Genomic DNA, 19,554 nt, shown 5'->3' on the forward strand with positions numbered 1-19,554 from the left:
CTTCTCCCAAAAAGTAACTGAGTTAGTAACTCCACTACTTCACTATAATAGTAACTAGTTACCAGGGAAAGTAACTATTGCGTTACTTTTTCTTTCTTTTTTTTAAGTTTAAATATGTCGAAGAATTTGGATTTTTTTTCTCTCATTTTTAAATTGTATTTTATTGTTTTCATATATTTCACTGATCGCAATTATGGAATGCGAGTGTGTGTTTTATTGAAAGCGAGGCTGGTGTGCCTATGAAAATAGGTTACAGTGGGTTTTTTAAGTGCTGTGGCTACAAGCAAATCTCATATTGTCTCTGTACAAAGACAACAAAGACCTTTTTAAATGTGAAAACAGCGGAGACCTATTCAAGATTTGCGTTTAATAACAGGCGAAACATCGAAATGAATTTATTCATGGCCACATTAAGTGAAATTATTAACTTTACCGATTATCCATCTGATTATCTGTCCTGCTGCGAGCGCACAACAGGGTATCTGCGGATCCTTAAAGGGACAGTATGGGACTTTATTGGCTTTTGACAAAAATCAAATATCGCTTTCATAAATACGTATTTCACTGAAGTGGAATCGCGCCCGCATACAAACGAGCGCTTTCTCGTACCTTAGAATGAGATGTTACAAGTCGTTACAAACATACAGGGGGGGGTTCACCGAACCTTCTCTGCCATGTTGAATCGCCATGTTTTACGTTCAGTGTCACCGTGGCTGTAAGTAACCTCAAACTCGGGCCGCCGGAGCTTCTCGGCTCGGGGAGAAAGTTTTCCAGACAGCGCCTGTTAAAACTGTCACCACCGTGTAGCTAGTGTGAGGAAGGACGGAGGCACTGGTGTTGCCTTCAGGTGCAGTCAGACACCTGAATGACGCCGTGAGTGACGCCGTCGGCAAACCAACTGGATGTTATTTTACTCGACAAGAGAAAGCCGGTAAAACGTGGGTCAGGTAAACAATACGACATCACCATGACAACATATTGTCACGCCTGTATTGTTTTGCCTCGTGCTGGCGGACCGTTTGTTTACATAGAGGCTTGTTTATCCTGATACATGCAGCGTGTGTTGTTTTTCTGACTTCTGCCCGAGTTTACGTAAACGCAACAGCAAGAATTCGTGCCGACATGCAACCGCACCGCTAGATGGGGGTAAATCTCACATACTGTCCCTTTAAAAAGTCTTAAATTCATGTATCTAAAATTAAGGCCTTAAAAAGTATTACATTTATTAGAAAATTCTAAGATGGTCTTAAATATATAATACACAGCATCATAAAATATGTATGCACTTAAACTTTTATATGAAATGGTATGCGCGCGGGGTCTTAAAAAGTCTAAAATGTGAAAATCTAAATTTTAGGTCTTAAAATGTCTTAAATTTGTTGAATTATTGTGTTCAAGTCTTAAATAATTTTAGACAGGTCTTACATTTTCTTATGCCCACCATGGGCGAGCATTTCACTCGCATTTGCCCCTAAAAAAACAAACATGTGTGAACCGGAAAAATCACAAAAAGAAAGAGCACACGATTGGTCAAAAACTACAAATCCCACAATCCTCTGGCCTCAACAATAACAGTAGGAGTGTAAGTAAGGGAGAGTGGAGCTGTAGGTGAAAAGAGGAAACAACGCCACGTCTGGTCCTGTTCTATGTTGTTCGTTCACACCGTCACCGTTTATTCGTTACGTCCGCGGTGTAAAAGGCCGTGACGCAAAGACGCGATTAGGCGCGAGACGCGATTAGGCGCGAGACGCGGTAGACGCGACTTTTTTTTTTTTTGCGACGCTACACCCGATTCTTTTATGGCGACGGGACCCTCGCGTCTTCGTCCTTTTCATCGTGTTTGGCGGGAAGACCCGCAAGGGGCTTCCCGCCAAACACGAGGAACGCTTTTTTTTCGCTCGAGTTTATACGCGCGACCAAACGCGAGATACGCGAGAAATGCGATTTATCGCTCGTTTTGACCTTGTGTAAATTCGCGTCTTCACGAGCCCGCCCATTTTCACTACAACAACAACATTTCTGCTCTCACCAACCATGGTTGAGGTCACAACGCTGCTGTAGCTGCTCTGGAAGAGTTCCAGCTGATGAGCTACAGAGACTTTAGAGTCAAGAGGAGCAGAGCGTCGCTGTGTCGGACTGTTTGGATTTAATGAAGAAGCTGCACAGAGTCAGGTGAGCAGAAGCTCAGGACAAACACTTCGCTCCGGGACATAATGTAGCTACACCTCACATGTTCTTGTCTTTTACCTCAGGGAGATTAAAGTAGTGTCTGTTTCCACTTTCCCTCCGATCTCGGCAGCTTCCCTCTGCTAGTCCGTGTGTGTGAGGCTAAACTGCGTGCGTGTGTGGTTTGTGTACAAACTGAACACTGCCTCTGATTGGCTTAGCATGAAACCTTACTCTGCCTCAACCAATCATCATCACTTATGCGGTTGTCTCGTCCCTCCCTCCTTCCCCCTCCCCTCACCAAAGGAGAGGAGGAAAAAACAACAACAGTTTAGCAGCTTCTGTGTCTGAGATGAGCCAAGTCGGAGGACAACGGCTTCAAAGTAGTTTGTAACGCGCCTCATTTAATTGTCGGTAACGGTAACGGCGTTGTAACGGTGGAAATAGTAATTAGTTAGATTACTCGTTATTGAAAAAGATAACGCCGTTAGTAACGCCGTTTATTTTAACGCCGTTATTCCCATCACTGGACATCACACAGGGGGGTGTGGTCAGCATCAAACAGGACGCTGACCCCAAATATCAGGAGGTAAGCAAAACGGCATGTGCTTTTGTTGGAATTTAATATAAGGCTATTACATTTGTATGACTAATTTAATGTAGGTATGAAAGTTATATTAAGATGTGTGATGCATTGGTGCACTAAAATAAACAAACATTGGTTTGTGAGGATGTTTACATTTTCTTAATTTGGACATTTTCTTGCTGTCCCAAATACCAATAGTGGTATGGTAATTTGGGACAGCATATTCAGGTTATTTGGGACAGTGTTTCTGGGTTTATATTGAAATATTTCAATAGTGTAGTCATATCTTACATGCTTAAAAGTGAGAAATTCTTACACATATAGGGAAAACAAGTACCTTTGTACATTTCAGAATATCAAATCAGCGGTTAATGTTGAATATGTGAAGTGACGTTCAAAAATAGGTCAGATTGTTTTATCTCTTATTATGTCATGAGTTATCTTTATTTTATATATTTATATTTAACAAAATATAAAAATAAATGAATTTTTAAAAACATGCTTGCTTCTCCTGAGGTCAATAGTCTGCTCACAATATGTTTTAGGCTATTAAATCTGCTGTTTGTTGAAATAATTTGTATATTTGGTTGATTTGGTTACAAATCACGAGATTATAAACAATACACAACATAAAAATAATAGGCTATAGGCCTAATATACATAAATAAGCAATCTATTCATGTCTTTTTTTAATGTAATTGCAGCTCCATGCAAAATCCCATTGCACAAGCCTGTGTCCCAAATTACCAAACCTACTGTCCCAATTTACCAAGCAAGTTGCGAAAAAATAGTTTTGTGTCAAAACCTTTAAAATAGAGTGCTGTGCTCTCACAAAATAATTTTAGCACATAATTGTTTCACATAAAGAATGCAGACACCTAGAGGAATCCAGACATATCTCATTTGTTGGGTTATTTATTAATCTTGATGACAAAAAATGGCTCAGAAAATGAATTTACAAAAATTGTCCCAATATACCTGAATTCACCCTATATGTCAGTTATAAACTTGTGCAAATAGTAAAAGGAGCCTTCGCTACTACAACTTTAGTGAACACATCACCATTTAATATACAGTAAGTTATCAATTAGGGGGGATCTTATTAGTTGATCTTGCCAAATAGTGACCCTGGAAGAATTTATGAAAAATGTATATAGCAAAATTATAAACCACTTAAATGCTTTCTAAATACAAACGTTGTATTTTAAAATTGTAGCTTACAGATGTTTATAACTGTTTGTAACACCATTGAGTCCATCAGCAGTAACCAAGCCTGCCATGTGCCTTATTGTGAAGGCAGAGAGCTCCGGTCCTTGAATCCTCTTAGCAGATAAGCCTTTCAAAAGCAAACCTTTCCACGGCGTCCATGATCGGAGTGAGAGCTCTAATGCTGCTGTGCTGTGCTGCGCTGTAGGACTGTAAATGAATACTACTTCATCAAAACCGTGTGAGACACCACGTCCATGTTTTTATAATGTCGAAGGAAAACCAGAGGGAGTCAGAGGAGGAGGACGATGATGATGATGATGATGACGACAGTGAAGGACGAAATGCTTCATTTTTCACTGTTTCTTTGAACAGGTTAATTTCAGGTGAGTTACTGGCACTTACAAGTGATTGGTTGTAGGTCTTTAAAGGCCAATAGAGGAACAATAGATTGGAAAATTGACTTTGTTGTAAACTAACAATCTGGGATTTTATTTGAACTCAGCAAACATCTGAGTAGCCTACTTATCAATAAAATAAAAAAATAAAAATAAGCCTAGAGATATTTTAAAATCAAAACTTAATTAAATAAATAAAAATTAAAGATGACTACCTATTTTACAACTTTAAGTAGGCTAATGACTGGACCCTGCATGACAACCTATACAGTCTATGATGACAACCTGAATTATCATGCTTTACGTTTATAGTTACAGTTATTACTGATATTTAAATGATACATATTAAAATATCTATTGTGACAAACCACCTTTTAACCCTTAACTGCACTACTACTGTCATATTTGTGTATTTTACAAACACTAAAGTTGTTTGTAATGCTCCATTAAAAGGACTGGGGGCCAGCGGAGGGGCCGTCGCACCTTAGTGACGCTGTTTGTTGACGATGACGTCAGAACGTGCGACAATTATTGTAGTCCTCCCAGCGGCAGAAGAAGCCTCAGACGCAGGAAATTGACTCGCGTTTGTCCACTAGACGTCGAGGAATGATTGAATTTGCGTATTAATTATTCAACCAACGCGGGACATATTATATTTAATCGAAATGTCACCATGACGATGTATAACTGGTAGCTGTGAGTCAGGTTTGTTGGAGCGTAATGTCAACTGTTAGCACTGTTAGCTTGGATTAGATTAGCCTCCTCCTCGCTACAAGCAGCGTATGTTTGTTGCTCAATAACGTAACAGTTTTGAAAGTTATGTGTTTGAGCTGTGGAGGAACTTACAGCGGTGACAGTAAGCAGCAGGCAGCGTCCTTCATGTGTTGACTGTGGTCCACTTCCGCTGGTTTAAAACAGGTTTTCTCCGCAACTTGGGTTGTCTCCGAAGCGTCAACACCATGTTGAACATCCCGACCCAGGCGTTCCCTGCGCCGGGCTCCCAGCAGCGCGTCGCCCCGGCCGGCCAGTCCGGGAGGAGCAAGGTAGATATAACTTCTGGTCCTTCTACTCCTTTTCCTCCTTCTTCTTCATCTTCTTCTCCTGTCACTCTCTTCTTGTTCTTGTTCTTCCCCTCTCTCACCTTATTCTTTGGGGTTTTTCAGTAGCTTTCATCTTCTATTACATGATAGATAGATAGATAGATAGATAGATAGATAGATAGATAGATAGATAGATAGATAGATAGATAGGTATAATGTTCTCCAATGTGTGGCACAAAGACAGATTAAAAACATCAGATAAGCAAAATAAAAATCCATTATAGTATATAATATAGGGTTATTACTTAAAAATAAAAGCTTCATAAATCAACATGCTCATCATTTGCTTATTCTTCTTGTCTGTCACCTTCTCCCTATTCTCCTCTGTCACCTTCCTCTTCGTCTTCTCCTTCTTATTCCTCTTCTTCTCCTGTCACTCTCTTCTTGTTCTTGTTCTTCCCCTCTCTCACCTTATTCTTTGGGGTTTTTCAGTAGCTTTCATCTTCTATTACATGATAGATAGATAGATAGATAGATAGATAGATAGATAGATAGATAGATAGATAGATAGATAGATAGATAGGTATAACGTTCTCCAATTTGTGGCACAAAGACAGATTTAAAAACATCAGATGAGCAAAATAAAAACCCATTATAGTGGGTTATTATTACTTAAAAATAAAAGCTTCATCGATCAACATTAAACGTTAAAGCCGGGCCACAGTCTGATGGACTGGATCTTCTTGCTCTTCTCCTCATCTGTCATCTTCTTCTTCTTTTCCTTCTTCTTATCCTTATTCCCCTTGTCTGTCACCTTCTCCCTTTTCTCCTCTGTCACCTTCCTCTTCGTCTTCTCCTTCTTATTCCTCTTCTTCTCCTGTCACCTTGTTCTTGTTCTTGTTCTTCTCCTCTGTCACCTTCTTCTTTTTTGAGGGTTTTCAGTAGCTGTCATCGTCTGTTACATGAAATGATAGATAGATAGATAGATAGATAGATAGATAGATAGATAGATAGATAGATAGATAGATAGATAGATAAAAATCTATTATAGTGGGTTATTATTACTTCAAAATAAAAGCTTCGTAGATCAACATGCTCATCATTTGTGCTGTGCTCCTCCTCCTGTCTGTCCTCAGGTGGCGTTGAAGCCGGGCCACAGTCTGATGGACTGGATCAGGTTCTCCAAGAGCGGCAAAGATCTGACGGGGCTCAGAGGACGTCTGATCGAAGTCACCCAGGAGGAGCTGCAGAAACACAACAAGAGAGAGGACTGCTGGACTTGTATAAGAGGTGAGTGTACTCCTTTAATTTCACATGATGCATTCACGTGCATTTTGCAGGTCACAGCTTAAGTTGTATGACTACTAAAAAAAAGTCCAAAGGGGTCCATTTGAACTCTATCCATGGTGATTTATGTTTTGTTTGTTGGAAAAGTTTTGTTTACATCAATGCTGATGGTTTTCACTGACTCCGATGAGATTAAACAAACCTTTTGCTGAGTTACTCATAGGTCACAAGCCAAGTGTTGGAGGGAATTGTAAACTTATAATAAAAATTTAAAGTCAATTCTGGCAACCACTCGAGTGTTTTCAGTCCATCTTATTTTTGTCTTCTAGGGGCATTACAGTAATAAACTCTGCTGTTTGTAGCTCAGTGCATGAAGCAGTTTTTCTTTTCAATCAGACTGGGAGTGGGACAGGATGCTCTTGTGTTTGGACACGATCTTATGTGTTTGGACTTGTTCGGACATGCTCACTGTGCCACAGATGCATCAGAGGTCTCCTGAGCTTTTTGGTCCCTTGTTTGGGTGACACATTGGATGTCAGACTGCTCAACCCGAGAGTTACTTTTGTTATAATCGTAATCCTTTTTTTTGTCATTTAAACTTTTATTGGCAGACACAGAGTCAAAGATTATACAGGCCTGGAGGAGAGGAGAAAAGAAAAACAAAACAAAAAACAAACGCATACAAAGAAAAAGAAAAAAAATGGATGAATACATTAATTTTGTGGGGAAGGAAGGTTATAATCATAATCCTACTAAACTTCTCAGCTCCTGTTTTGTTGTAAAGCAGGCTCTCTGTTGTAAAGCAGCTTCAAGGTGATGACATAATGTCTTGTTGTTAACGTAGATTAGCTTTCTCGTAATCAGCATTAGTCAACATTACTCACAATTAAGGAAGTGAGATGTTACAACAGGAGAGAAGACGTCATGGTGACAAGACACAGTGATAAACAGCTCAGGGATAGAACGATTATCGACATGGCTGATAATATTGGCATTTTTTGATAATCTGTTTTCGGGCCATTTTTCCACCGATAACCAGTAAAATAAATGTATTTTTTGACTCTTAGCTGTATAACAGTGTCCTGCTCACTGACCCAAGATCTAACAATTGAAGGTCTTTTTATAGTGTACAAAAAAGAAACAAACAGTTTACTGTATTCAGTCTAATCCCAGATGTGTTATTCTAAATTCTGACACTAAAATATTTTTATTTTTTGCATTTTGTGCATATCTTTCTAAATATCAGTTATCGGTTTCCTTGATTACTAATAATCGGTATTGACCCTGTAAATCCCAAATTCAGCTGTTTGTTACAGGCTGTGGTCCAGTGTTTTTGGTCTAACATTGATTGTCTGGAGTCAAAAACCTACAGTAAGTCACTTTAAGTCACCTTCATCATGTGGTTGTCTCTCTGTTCTCAGGTCTGGTGTATAACGTGACTCCCTATATGGACTACCACCCCGGGGGGGAGGAGGAGCTGATGAAGGCGGCCGGGATCGACGGCACCGACCTGTTTGATCAGGTGTGTGTCAGATCAGTGTTTTAAGAGGGTGTGAAGGTCGAGTCCTGCGTTTCAGGTATCATACTTAGGGCAACTTGATGGTAATCAATCAATACAACTTTATTAATCCCAACAGGGGTAATTAGTTTGAGCAGCTGATGCATAAAGTGTGTCCAAGCAAATCTCCGTCAGTACGATAAATTTTAATGTTGTGACAGTTGGATTCAACCTTTATTCACCACACTGTACACCTACCCAGGGCAGGACATGATACATAAGTTTAGTGATGGGGCTGTTTATTAATAATTATTACACCAATGAAATATTATCTTTTCTTCTGTGTTAAATGTATCATGAAATTCAACTGACGGAAATTTGCTTGGACACACTTTACAATAAAGAGAATACCATAATGATAAAATAGAATATAATAGTGTAAAATACAGAGGAGTATAGTAGGATCAAGGGTCTAATAAATATAGTAAAACAAAAAAAAATGAATGAATGATTCATAAGCTGCTGTGGTTGTATAATAATATAATGTGTAATGTTTTGTGTTTGTGTGCAGGTACATCGATGGGTGAACTACGAGTCCATGCTGAAAGAGTGTCTGGTGGGAAGGATGGCAACGAAGGTTCCTGCAGCTATTAAAGGTAAAACACACACACACACACACACACACACACACACACACACACACACACACACACACACCTTGATGTGTTGTGGTTTGTTGACGTTCTCTGTTTCTCTCCGTAGCCATCGCGCCTCCTCCCCCGCTGACCAGCCTCGCCCCTCCTACCTCAGTGGCTCTGCCCCGAGACAAAGACTCCAACCCTCGGTATAACAGATAATACATTTAAAATATATTTATTTATTTATCTCTTAATCTATTTTACTGGTTTGTCTTTGATTGCCTTCTGGATTCATTTCTTTTAATCCTCTTTGTTTATTCCTCATTTTCTCCTCTCTCAGCATTGTATCATAATATCTTTATTGTTTTGTCTTAATTTAAGTTTGATTTATCATCCATAGCTACTATGTGTTACATTGTTTGCATGAATCAGTGTGTAAACAGTCACATGATGATAATAATAATCTTCCGTCTGTTGGTGACGCAGGTACGACTGGTTCCAGACTGATGTGACGGTTAATTTGGTCATTTATGCCAAAAGAAAGGTAAACACACACACACACACACACACACACACACACACACACACACACACACACACACACACACACACGTAATATTGTCTTCAGGTTGTCTGTGTCCCTTTCTCTTGGACAGTGTCTCAGTGAGGAAGAATTAACTAATAGATAGATAGATAGATAGATAGATAGATAGATAGATAGATAGATAGATAGATAGATAGATAGATAGATAGATAGATAGATAGACTTTATTATTCTATAGACTCAGGGTCCATTTAAAAAGAGACAAACACACACACACATAAAAATTAAAGGAGACAGTTATAATTAGACTAAATAGACCTTGGTTTTCAAAGGTCAGAGGTCATGATGACCCCAGAAAACACTTTTTAGTCCCAACTCATTACAACATTTATAAGAACATTTCACACAATTGTTGACTGTGGATAAACAGGGATGTAACTGGAACTAGTCGATAATGATACATTCTGGTTTTAATGAAGGTTTTTTTTTTTAAATCATTAGTTGATTACCTTTTTTTTCCTGTCAGATCCCGAGCTCCGGCTGCACCACCGTGGACCTGGAGGCCGGCGTCCTCCGACTGGAGGTCCTGCTGGGGAAGATGTCCTACATGATACATCTGAGTGAGTAGAGATGTTGGTTTCTCCGTCCTCCACAACAACTGAGGTGAAACTCTAAAGAACAGCACGTCTCATTTAACTCCCTCTTCCTCAGTTGTTTCTCTTTAAATCGTTTTCACCCTCTGTTTTGGGAAGTTTAGTTTAGTTTATTTATTTAAAAGTCAGGACAATGCACATTGATGAACATGTACCGCAGTACCTGTAAATGTGCCAGATTGTAGCTCCATCTGGAGTCCTCTAGGCAGGTAGATGTTACAATACAAAAGATTACCATACATTTCGAGGAAATATTAAAACAGCATAAACACATACAATATTACAAAGCATTACAGATATAGAGCTGGTTAGTCAGCTGATCAGAGGGTTTTTTGGTTTGTTTCCTGGCTTCCTCAGTCTGGATGTCTGAGTATCTTTGAGTAAATTAATTACCCCTGATAGACTCTGATACTCTGATCTTCAAAGTAGAAAAAAAAAAAAAAAAACTCTTAAGAAAAAATCTCAGGAGGAGCAACATGATTTCATTTTCATTTCTTTTTAATTGTTCATTCCTATCCTAGGGATTGGAAAGGAGCAGGATGAAGAAAACTTATAATACCAGCTCCTTTCTTAAAACAAAAAAAATGCTTCCATCAGATGAAATCCCATAATAATGAACCGTTTCATAACAATTCTTTTTCATTACATGTTTTTATATAGTTTCCCTATTTTTTGCTTATACATCCTTTTAAACTGGAAAATATTTGTACAGCTTTTGTCTTTGACTGTTAAGGAATTATATATTTAACGCCCAACCACAGAAATACACATGTTTTAACTTAGTCTTTGCAATTTGGTGCTTGAAATTAAATTATCTTCTGTGGTTGTCATCCTGTGAAACTGAACTTCTGTAAATTTGCAGGTAAAAGTCACCTTTTTGCTCTGTGCTCAACCAACAGCGTCCCCTCTATGAGCTTCAACAGCCTTAACTTTGCAAACAACATTGTGTTTTATTCTTGTTGCTCTTTTCTGCAATAAAAACAATGGCCCACTGATAACGATGAACACAGGATTTTGTTTAAAGGATCAATTTTTATGCTTTCATGTCCTCTCAGGTCTCGCTGAGGACGTCGAGGGAACTGTCTCTGGTGAGAAAAAAGCTGAAAAAAAAGATCAACGTTGAAGTTTTTTGGGCTCGTTCTGACCATTTAACCCTCTTCACCAGTTCACAATGCGCTCTCCATGGGAAAGATCCAGCTCAGCATCCGCAAGCAGGTGAAAGGAAAATGGCCGAGTCTGGGTCAGCCGCTGGAAAACCACAACACGTTTCTACGCAAAAAAGACAGAGGTGAGATCAAAAACATCACAAACGTGGACTCAGCAGGTTTTTTTTATCACATATTACAGAATTAAATCATGACCGTGATCTCCCGTCCTCAGCTCCGTTCTACCGGGACTGTGTGTTGGTGTCGAAGACGGAGGTGAACCACAACACACACGTGTTCAGACTGCAGCTCCCTCGGGGAACCGTCATGCATGTGCCTGTAGGAAAACACGTCTACCTCAAAGCCCTCGTTCAAGGTAGGAGCCAATCGGAGCGGCCGCAGCATCGGCACAAACACTTAAAGGGATACTTCACCCAAAATCGATAATTCACCAATTTCTTTTTTAATTTTCAATTTTTGTATTTATTTATTTAAGGAGGACAGTGCACATTAATGAACATAATAAATGTAAAGGTGCCAGTGTTAGCCAAAGGTTAGTTTCAGACTGTTTCAGACTGTTCAGTAGTTGTTTTCTACTCACTGTCATGCCAAGGAAGGGTTTGGAGAACTTTCAGAGTCATCAAAACGCTTTTGGAGTTCCAGGGGGGGTCCGCGGGGTCTTAAAAAGTCTAAAAACGTCTAAAATTTGAAAATCTAAATTTTAGGCCTTAAAATGTCTTAAACTTGTTGAATTATTGTGTTCAAGTCTTAAATCATTTTAGACAGGTCTTACATTTTCTTATGCCCACCATGGGCGAGTATTTCGCTTGCATTTGACCCTAAAAAAATACATGTGCGAACCACGAAAATGATTTAGGCGCACAGTGTGCGAGTAAAGATCACAATCTGCGATCGTTCAAAAACTACAAATCCCACAATTCCCTTAACATTATTCAAGGGTTAAAGCCATCTGCCTGTTGGTTGCCAGTGAATTAAATAAATAATGTGTTACATAAACATTTTTAATTCGCTCCCCAATTTCTTTTTGTGCCCCCAAATAGTTCACTTTAGGCATGCTCCTTGGGAAAAATGTTATGGTAGAGCCCTCGCTACCGCAAATGCTCAATAAAATGCTCCCGACACTTCATTGTGCTTTATTAAATGTATTTTCCTACCTAACAAGCCTAACACGCAACTTATATATTGCAATCAATTTCAAATTTTGTGACTCCGCATTGCTTTTGTACGTTTTTTTATTTGTCATGATAGGTCTTAAATTTCATCCATAATCGTCTTAAAAAGGTCTTAAAAGTCTTAAATTTGAGCTGGTGAAACCTGCAGAGACCCTGTTCCAGGGGGGGTCCGGCTGGCAATGGATTTTCACATAATGGCGGCGGATAGAGCTCACTTTTGAAACGTCCAAAACACACACTATGAAACATCCAGATACCTCCATACTGCTCGTCTGTACTGACCCAAGTGTCCTGAAGCCGCCACATGGAAAAGTTGTTCAGAAAAAATTAATGTGATCTCTGTTTTTATCCTTGTTGTAGCAGTAGCTCCCAGTGACTGCACGAGATTTGCTGCGAGATGTTCTTCCGTGTTTACATCAAACATCCAGTGGTTTACAACGACGAACAAACATCTTGCAGCAAATCTCGCGCATGTGCACAAACATCAACAGAGCCACTGGGAGCTACTGCTACAACAAGTCAGTCTCTCCATTATCCTGCCACTATGTTTTTATTATGATTAATATGTGTCTTGTCTTGTTGTCCTCGTCCAGATGCAGAGGTAGTGCGGCCGTACACTCCGGTGGATCAGAGCCTGGCAGCTTCCTCCCATCGCTCCTCTCAGGAGTCAGACCTCTACCTCATGATCAAAGTCTATCCTGACGGCGTCCTCACCCAACATCTCCACAGCCTGAGCACCGGTCAGTCACACTCAGCCACACTCACCCTCTGTGTGACTGGACCATTTAACCGGATCATAGATACAGTGCCTTCTTCCCACTGGTCAAAAAAACACACTGAAACACGACAAACAGCAACATAAATGAAAACAACAAAAAGAAAAACCTCATTTTCCACAATCAGTCACCTCTTAAATCCTTAAATCCACACTTATGCACAGCTACGTCTGATGTCCGAATCAAAACGCAATGAGTTTAACAATGATAATAAAACAATTAATGTCTTTCTTCTAACTTGAGAAGAAATGGAAAAGAAATTAAATCATAAAAAATCATAGAAATTAGATTAAAGTAAGATTAAATGGGGCAGAGGGCGATCATTATTAATTGTAAATCATTTGTTTTTTGTGGATTTATGAATGTTTAGTGTTAAATTTCACAGTTTTGGGATGACTTGAGATTTTTCTGCCTCTATGACGACATCTGCATCACCTTATAGGAACATCTTCACATCTGGCACAGACATTTATTGGGAATCGATAATTAACTGATTAGATTTTTGTGGATAAATGTCACTGTGAAGTCACAAATCAATTAAATAATTAAGACACAATTAAACTCAAACGTTAGAATATGTTAGAAAACAATAATAAAATGATGAAACTTTATATTTTTTGTCAAATTTCATATTTTGTCTGTTTGTTCACTCTCTCTCCAGGAGAGCATATATCTGTCAGCGGTCCAGAGGGTGCGTTCATGCCCCGCCCCCTCCGTGATGTCACACACCTCTACCTGTTGGCAGCAGGTACAGGATTCACACCCATGGCTCGTGTCATCGGTCTGACCCTGCAGGACATCGACACCGTCAGGTTGGAGCACAGCCGCAGACAAAAAAATAAAAAAATCCAATAGGTTTGATTTGATTTGTATCACTTTTTATGCAAAGTTCACATTATTTTTGTTTGTTTGTTTCCAGAAGCATCAGGCTGCTGTTCTTTAACCGGCGAGAAGAGGATATTCTGTGGCGCTGTGAGCTCGACCAACTGGCTGCTGATAATGAAAGGTACTGCAAGGGCTCCTTTATAGAAAAAACACACGACTGCATTTGTATTGTCAGCACATGTTGAAAATAAGGATGCACCACATCAGTATCGGCCTATATTCACCTCATTGACTGCCATCGGCCATCGGAAAATACTGAAAATAGGGTTAACTGACGGCAGTTTTTTCTCATGACTCTGCGGAGACACCGGACGGCGCATTCACATTCAACTTTTTTAAAGTTACAGGAGCAAAAATTATGGTTTTTTTTTGTTATTAATGAAGATTTCTTGGTTTCCTTTACACAAAAGAGGAATAAACAAACCAAAAAAAATCAGCCATTTGTTATTCTAAACATCGGTATTGACCAAGAATTTCACAATCGGTGCATCCCTAGTTGAAAATGTTAGACACTTTGAAATTTGTAACGTGTTAGAGCTGTTTAATTAAAGTTAAAAAAAAATCTTGCATAGTTCCTCTTTAAGTCAAGTCAATTGTATTAAAAGAGTACCAAATCACGACAGAAGTTTATCTTTATCACTTTACAATAGCAATAGAGACAGATCCCAGTATGTGATGCAGTACGTGTCAAGGAAAAACTTACTTGAGCAGAACCAGACTCAGAGTTTGAAGACAAAATCCATCAATAGTAGTAGCTCACACAGAACTTATGACAAAATTTGATACAAATGGGTCTCATATATAATTTGACAAACATGGATGTGACCTAAAAGTCATCTGAAGGGGCAGACGATCAGTCTCAAGACGAGCACATCTGTAGTAAGACTGAAGTTGATGTAATGCATGTAATTCTGTAATTCTGAGTTTTTCTGGTGCTTATCGTGTGTGTGCGTTGTGTGTGTGTGTGTCAGGTTCCAGGTGGAGTACGTCCTCTCCGAGCCCTGTGAGAGCTGGTCAGGACGGAGAGGCCGAGTGGACGAGTCCATGCTGCAGGAGTTTATCGACAGACCGGACGGGTCCAAATGTTACGCGTGTGTGTGCGGCCCCACTGCCTTCACTGAACTAACTATAGGGTGTGTGTATGTGTGTGTGTGACATGGTCTTACACTGCTGTTACTGCATTAAAACACATTGATCAGATTAGATTTAAGAAACTGTGTTGAAAAACGGCTTTATCTGGAGTTACGTCCAGAAATTCTTGATTTTTTTCACCTTTAATTTCTATTTGCATCAATTTTAATTTATTCATTACCTATAAATTGTAGTATGTTTGTTTTAATTGATTGAATATTTACTATTTCTCTTGTACTATGTGCACATTACTGTAAATAATTGTTAAATAGAGTAAACTGACCCCCTGTCCTTTCTGTCTCAGGTTACTGCAGCAGCAGGGCTTCAGTGAAACGGAGCTCCACGCCTTCCAGGGCTGAGGAGCTTCACCTCCACCCAGCTCAGCTCCACCCTGCAGAGACTGAGTGTGTCTGTGAGTGTGTGTGTCTGTGTGTGTGTGTGTGTGTGAGAGAGACAGACGGTTAAGCCTAATTTATGAATCTATGTCTGTGAGACATGAAAGGTAAAAATCTGTATTTCTATGCACAAAGAGGAGCTGACGATGCCGACACGCCCCCTGGTCACAGCAAAAACAAGTCATTTTAATCATCTAGGAGTTTATTTAATGGATTTAATTAGAAGAGATGAGTTCAACCTTTGCAAATGTGTAAAATAAAATAAAATCAGTGACTTAAACGGGAGACAGAGAGAAAGTAGAGACTGATGATGCAGTATAAAATTATGCAACAACAGCAGAGGATCAAGCTTTTTAAACACAGTTCATAGATAAACCTGGTACCACGTTAAAAATTAGGCTTCATAAAAGGTTCAGAATTGGGTTATTAATTCAGTTCAAAATCATAAATGATCATTTAATGACATTTTTTTTTATATATTTTGATTGAGTTACAAGTTATAAATAATAGTAACTCATTCATAAATTATATGTTTGACCCTCTTGACCAGTTATAAACTCATAAATGGTTGTAAAGATGAGACAAAGAAGGGGCCACAGAGTAAAGGAAGATCACCAACTGTGTTATATTTTACAAACTAAAGCCCTGAAGAGAATTATCTCTATAAAATAAAAACAACTCCTTTAATTTCCACTGTGTAGATGAGATAAACACTAGAGCTGAGGCCTTAGAGCACAAACCTGCTCATGTGATATGATAATTTGATCTGCCATAATTTATTATCAATCATTTGATTTGTCATCATTTGAGCTGCCAAATGAAACTCTATGACTTTTAAGATGCTGCTGGTGATGAATCTGTGATGAAGCAACTGGAGAACAGAGAAAACAACTGTTACTTTTCTTATCCAATGTGTCATATTACAGATTTATAAAAGCTAATTAATGATGGATTACAATAAAACTATTCTTATGAAGGATACACAGAGACTGAAATCTGCTTCTGTCGCCTTATAGACACTGAAATGAGTCACTTTATGGACTAACGTTAAAACTAAAATGTACTGTACTGTACTGTAATTTAGTTTCTGTTTAATTGGATTTGATTAAAATTAGTAGCAAGAAAAAAACCTGGTTACAAATTGGTATAATTACCGATATTGAATATTTCTAAACGCCACCCAGCAAATGTATTTATGATGAACAAATGATGTCAAATCAAATGAACATGGTATAAAGTGGAGGAGGTTAGCACTGGAAGATCATAGTAAAACCTGCTGCTGCTTCTTTTTCAGCACACAGCTGCTGTTTATGCATCAAAAACTTTAAAAAAACAAATAAGCAAATGAGTTTTATCCTTATTTTATATCTATTGATGAGCACTGATCAGATATTATTAATTAAATAAAACCTTCATGGTACTGCCGCTACTGCTACTGCTCGACCCAACCAGACCAGACACTTGATTTAAACCCATGGATGATGTTAAAAGTGTGTAGTTGTTGGTCGTTTTAAAGTTTGGTATTAAGCACTGATGAGTGATGAGTCTGTTGAACTTTACACTTCCACTTCCCAGAATGACTTGTGAGCCAGAACTGTGGCGTTTTTTTTATTTTATAATTGTTTGTATACCTCACGGTTCACTCAGTGAAGACTCAAGGAGGTCAAATGTCGATTTGAAGCTCAGATGGTTCAGACTGTTTCTCCTCAGCGGCATCAACACCCTGTGCATCTGTCTCATCATCATCATCGTCCCGGTTTAATTATTTCTTTTTGTAAAAGCTCTTTGTAATGTTCTCGAGAAATGTGCTATATAAATAAAAGTTTATTTATAAAGGTTCCAGTCTGACGGTGTGAGTTAATAAAAGTGAAGTAAACGCTGAATGAATTTCAACAACTGGATATGTGTTTTATAAAGACACAAAGAGCAGTTATTCACAAAGTTTATTATACTTTACACTGATAAAAAAAAAACATTCATCAGCTGTTTTTAGAGACTGAATCATGTACAAATTAAAAACACCATCAGTAATAAACAGATTTTTTTTTTAAGCCAAAAGAAAGAAATACACATGTGCTGATAACAATGTTCATGATTCTGATGATCATTATCTGGTAACACTTTATAACAAGTACACACTATTAAGCATTAATAAATAGTGAATTCTTCATTTATAACGCATGAATACTCATGTGGTTATAAACTAAATACTAATGAGTATTCATGTGTTGTAAATGATGATGAATTCAGTATTACTTACTATAAAGTGTTACTCATTATCTTTATGGTGTTGCAAGGTTTTTCACTTCCCTTCATAAACAGTAGAGGGCGCTGTTGCTCCTTGTTGGACTTGAATGGACAACACAGATCAGAAAGTAAAACAAACACTTTTAAATTATGACCTTACACATTAGACATATTAAGGATTTACCTCGTGTTAAATAAACAAAGACTGTTCAACTGTTGGAGAAATAAAACACATTACATAACGAATTTTGGGGCTTTGGAAATTAATGTTGATTACACTCAAACTGCAAGATGGTTCATTACTTGAATCACTTCAAAAACTATGTAGGCTATCGCCCTTTAAGTAAGCACATTTTGCACCAGGTGAAAATCAACCTTCTACATTCAAAAATCCAAACTGTATAAAAAAAGATGCAAGTTTTCACATTGTTGTCCCTCCAATGTACAATGCAGATTTCTTAATATATGCCAAATATCATCAACAGTGTTTCCCCTACATTCATTCAGTAGCACTTAAAAATGTACTCATTTCTGCCATTAAGAGGAAGGAGGAGGAGAAACCAGCAGCAGCACTCTCAGGGCTGGAAGCAGAAGTTTAGACCAGCCATATTTATTGTCTATGTAATGTAAAAGCATTTATTTTAATGTCAATAAAATCAATTTGAAATGTTTTACTCATAACTAATGATGTTATGTTACGTTTTCTGGAAATGAGGAGTGAAAAAAGCAAGAGAACGGTCCAGTGGACAATATCACTCTAACACAACGCTGCCATCTGCTGGTCAAAATCATATAACAGCAACTTGATGCCCTGCATCTATAGTGAAACATCCAGAAGGACAATAATAATAGAGCCAATAATAAAGCAACTGTCCTCACTGAAGACAATCACACTCACCATTACTGTGCAGTTTAAAAACATGTCACATTGTTAATACTTTGGTTGATGTTTTTCTAAGAAATGATCACACTGGACAAAGATATTTAAATCTGAACCTAAACATGGGATCAGAACGTCTTCTTTATTTCTAAATGAACTGTACACAACTTAAATGGATCAACATTCCCATAGCTGTCAAAATATATTCTGCAAAACACGCCTCTTTTTTAAAAAGTTTGGTCACATGGGAATCTAAATTCTTCAGCAGTGACAGACAGTGCGACTCATTAATGAGCCGTTTTGTGCTCTGAGTATTATAGTAAGTGAACATGCTTAATATCCTTTATTACATATTTAATGGGTTTTAGTTACGAAAACGTGGTCACCTTTGCTTTACCAGGCTGTGAGATAGCAGCACACACAACCACACGCTGATCATATGACCCACTGATCAGTCATATGACTAAAACATGTGAAGGCAAATTCTCATTTTTGACATTTCACGCTGTAATTACTTACATGTGAAACGAAACCCTGAAAAACCACAGTTATCTGAACAAAGAATGTGTGTCTGAATAAATAACAAGACTGAAAAAAAGTGCAATAATCGATTAAAATACTTGTAAAGACCATGGATGTCTTATATAATAGATCCATGATAAAAACAGAGTAACTTCCCATTACGACGTCTGTATTGAATGGTGCTATGAATAGACCGTACAGCAGCAAACTAGTCCTCTCTCTGTAATGCGGTGTCCAGGAGGCCCAAACCCAGGGGCAAGGCCTTCTGGGAAAGTTTTTTATTAATGTCCGAAGTGAAACAGCAGATATCGTACATATTTTATATTTACATATTCATTCTGGTTTGTTTTTAGGTCCGTTTTTA

At 38.3% G+C, this 19,554-nt stretch overlaps 1 protein-coding gene across 1 annotated transcript; it reads left to right on the forward strand.

Annotated features, from left to right (window-relative positions):
* Positions 1-4,900: 4,900 nt before the first annotated feature.
* Positions 4,901-17,359, forward strand: cyb5r4 (cytochrome b5 reductase 4). Its single transcript, XM_083989420.1, has 15 exons — positions 4,901-5,399; positions 6,533-6,686; positions 8,105-8,205; positions 8,753-8,837; positions 8,944-9,025; positions 9,306-9,363; positions 9,890-9,983; positions 11,072-11,104; positions 11,182-11,304; positions 11,397-11,537; positions 12,948-13,094; positions 13,792-13,942; positions 14,050-14,136; positions 14,987-15,148; positions 15,451-17,359. Exons 1-15 carry the CDS (start codon positions 5,316-5,318, stop codon positions 15,503-15,505), a joined length of 1,557 nt encoding a protein of 518 aa, XP_083845546.1. The 5' UTR covers positions 4,901-5,315; the 3' UTR covers positions 15,506-17,359.
* Positions 17,360-19,554: the final 2,195 nt, after the last annotated feature.

This window comes from Trachurus trachurus, assembly GCF_905171665.1.
Source record: "Trachurus trachurus genome assembly, chromosome: 16".
Taxonomy (NCBI): Eukaryota; Metazoa; Chordata; class Actinopteri; order Carangiformes; family Carangidae; genus Trachurus; species Trachurus trachurus.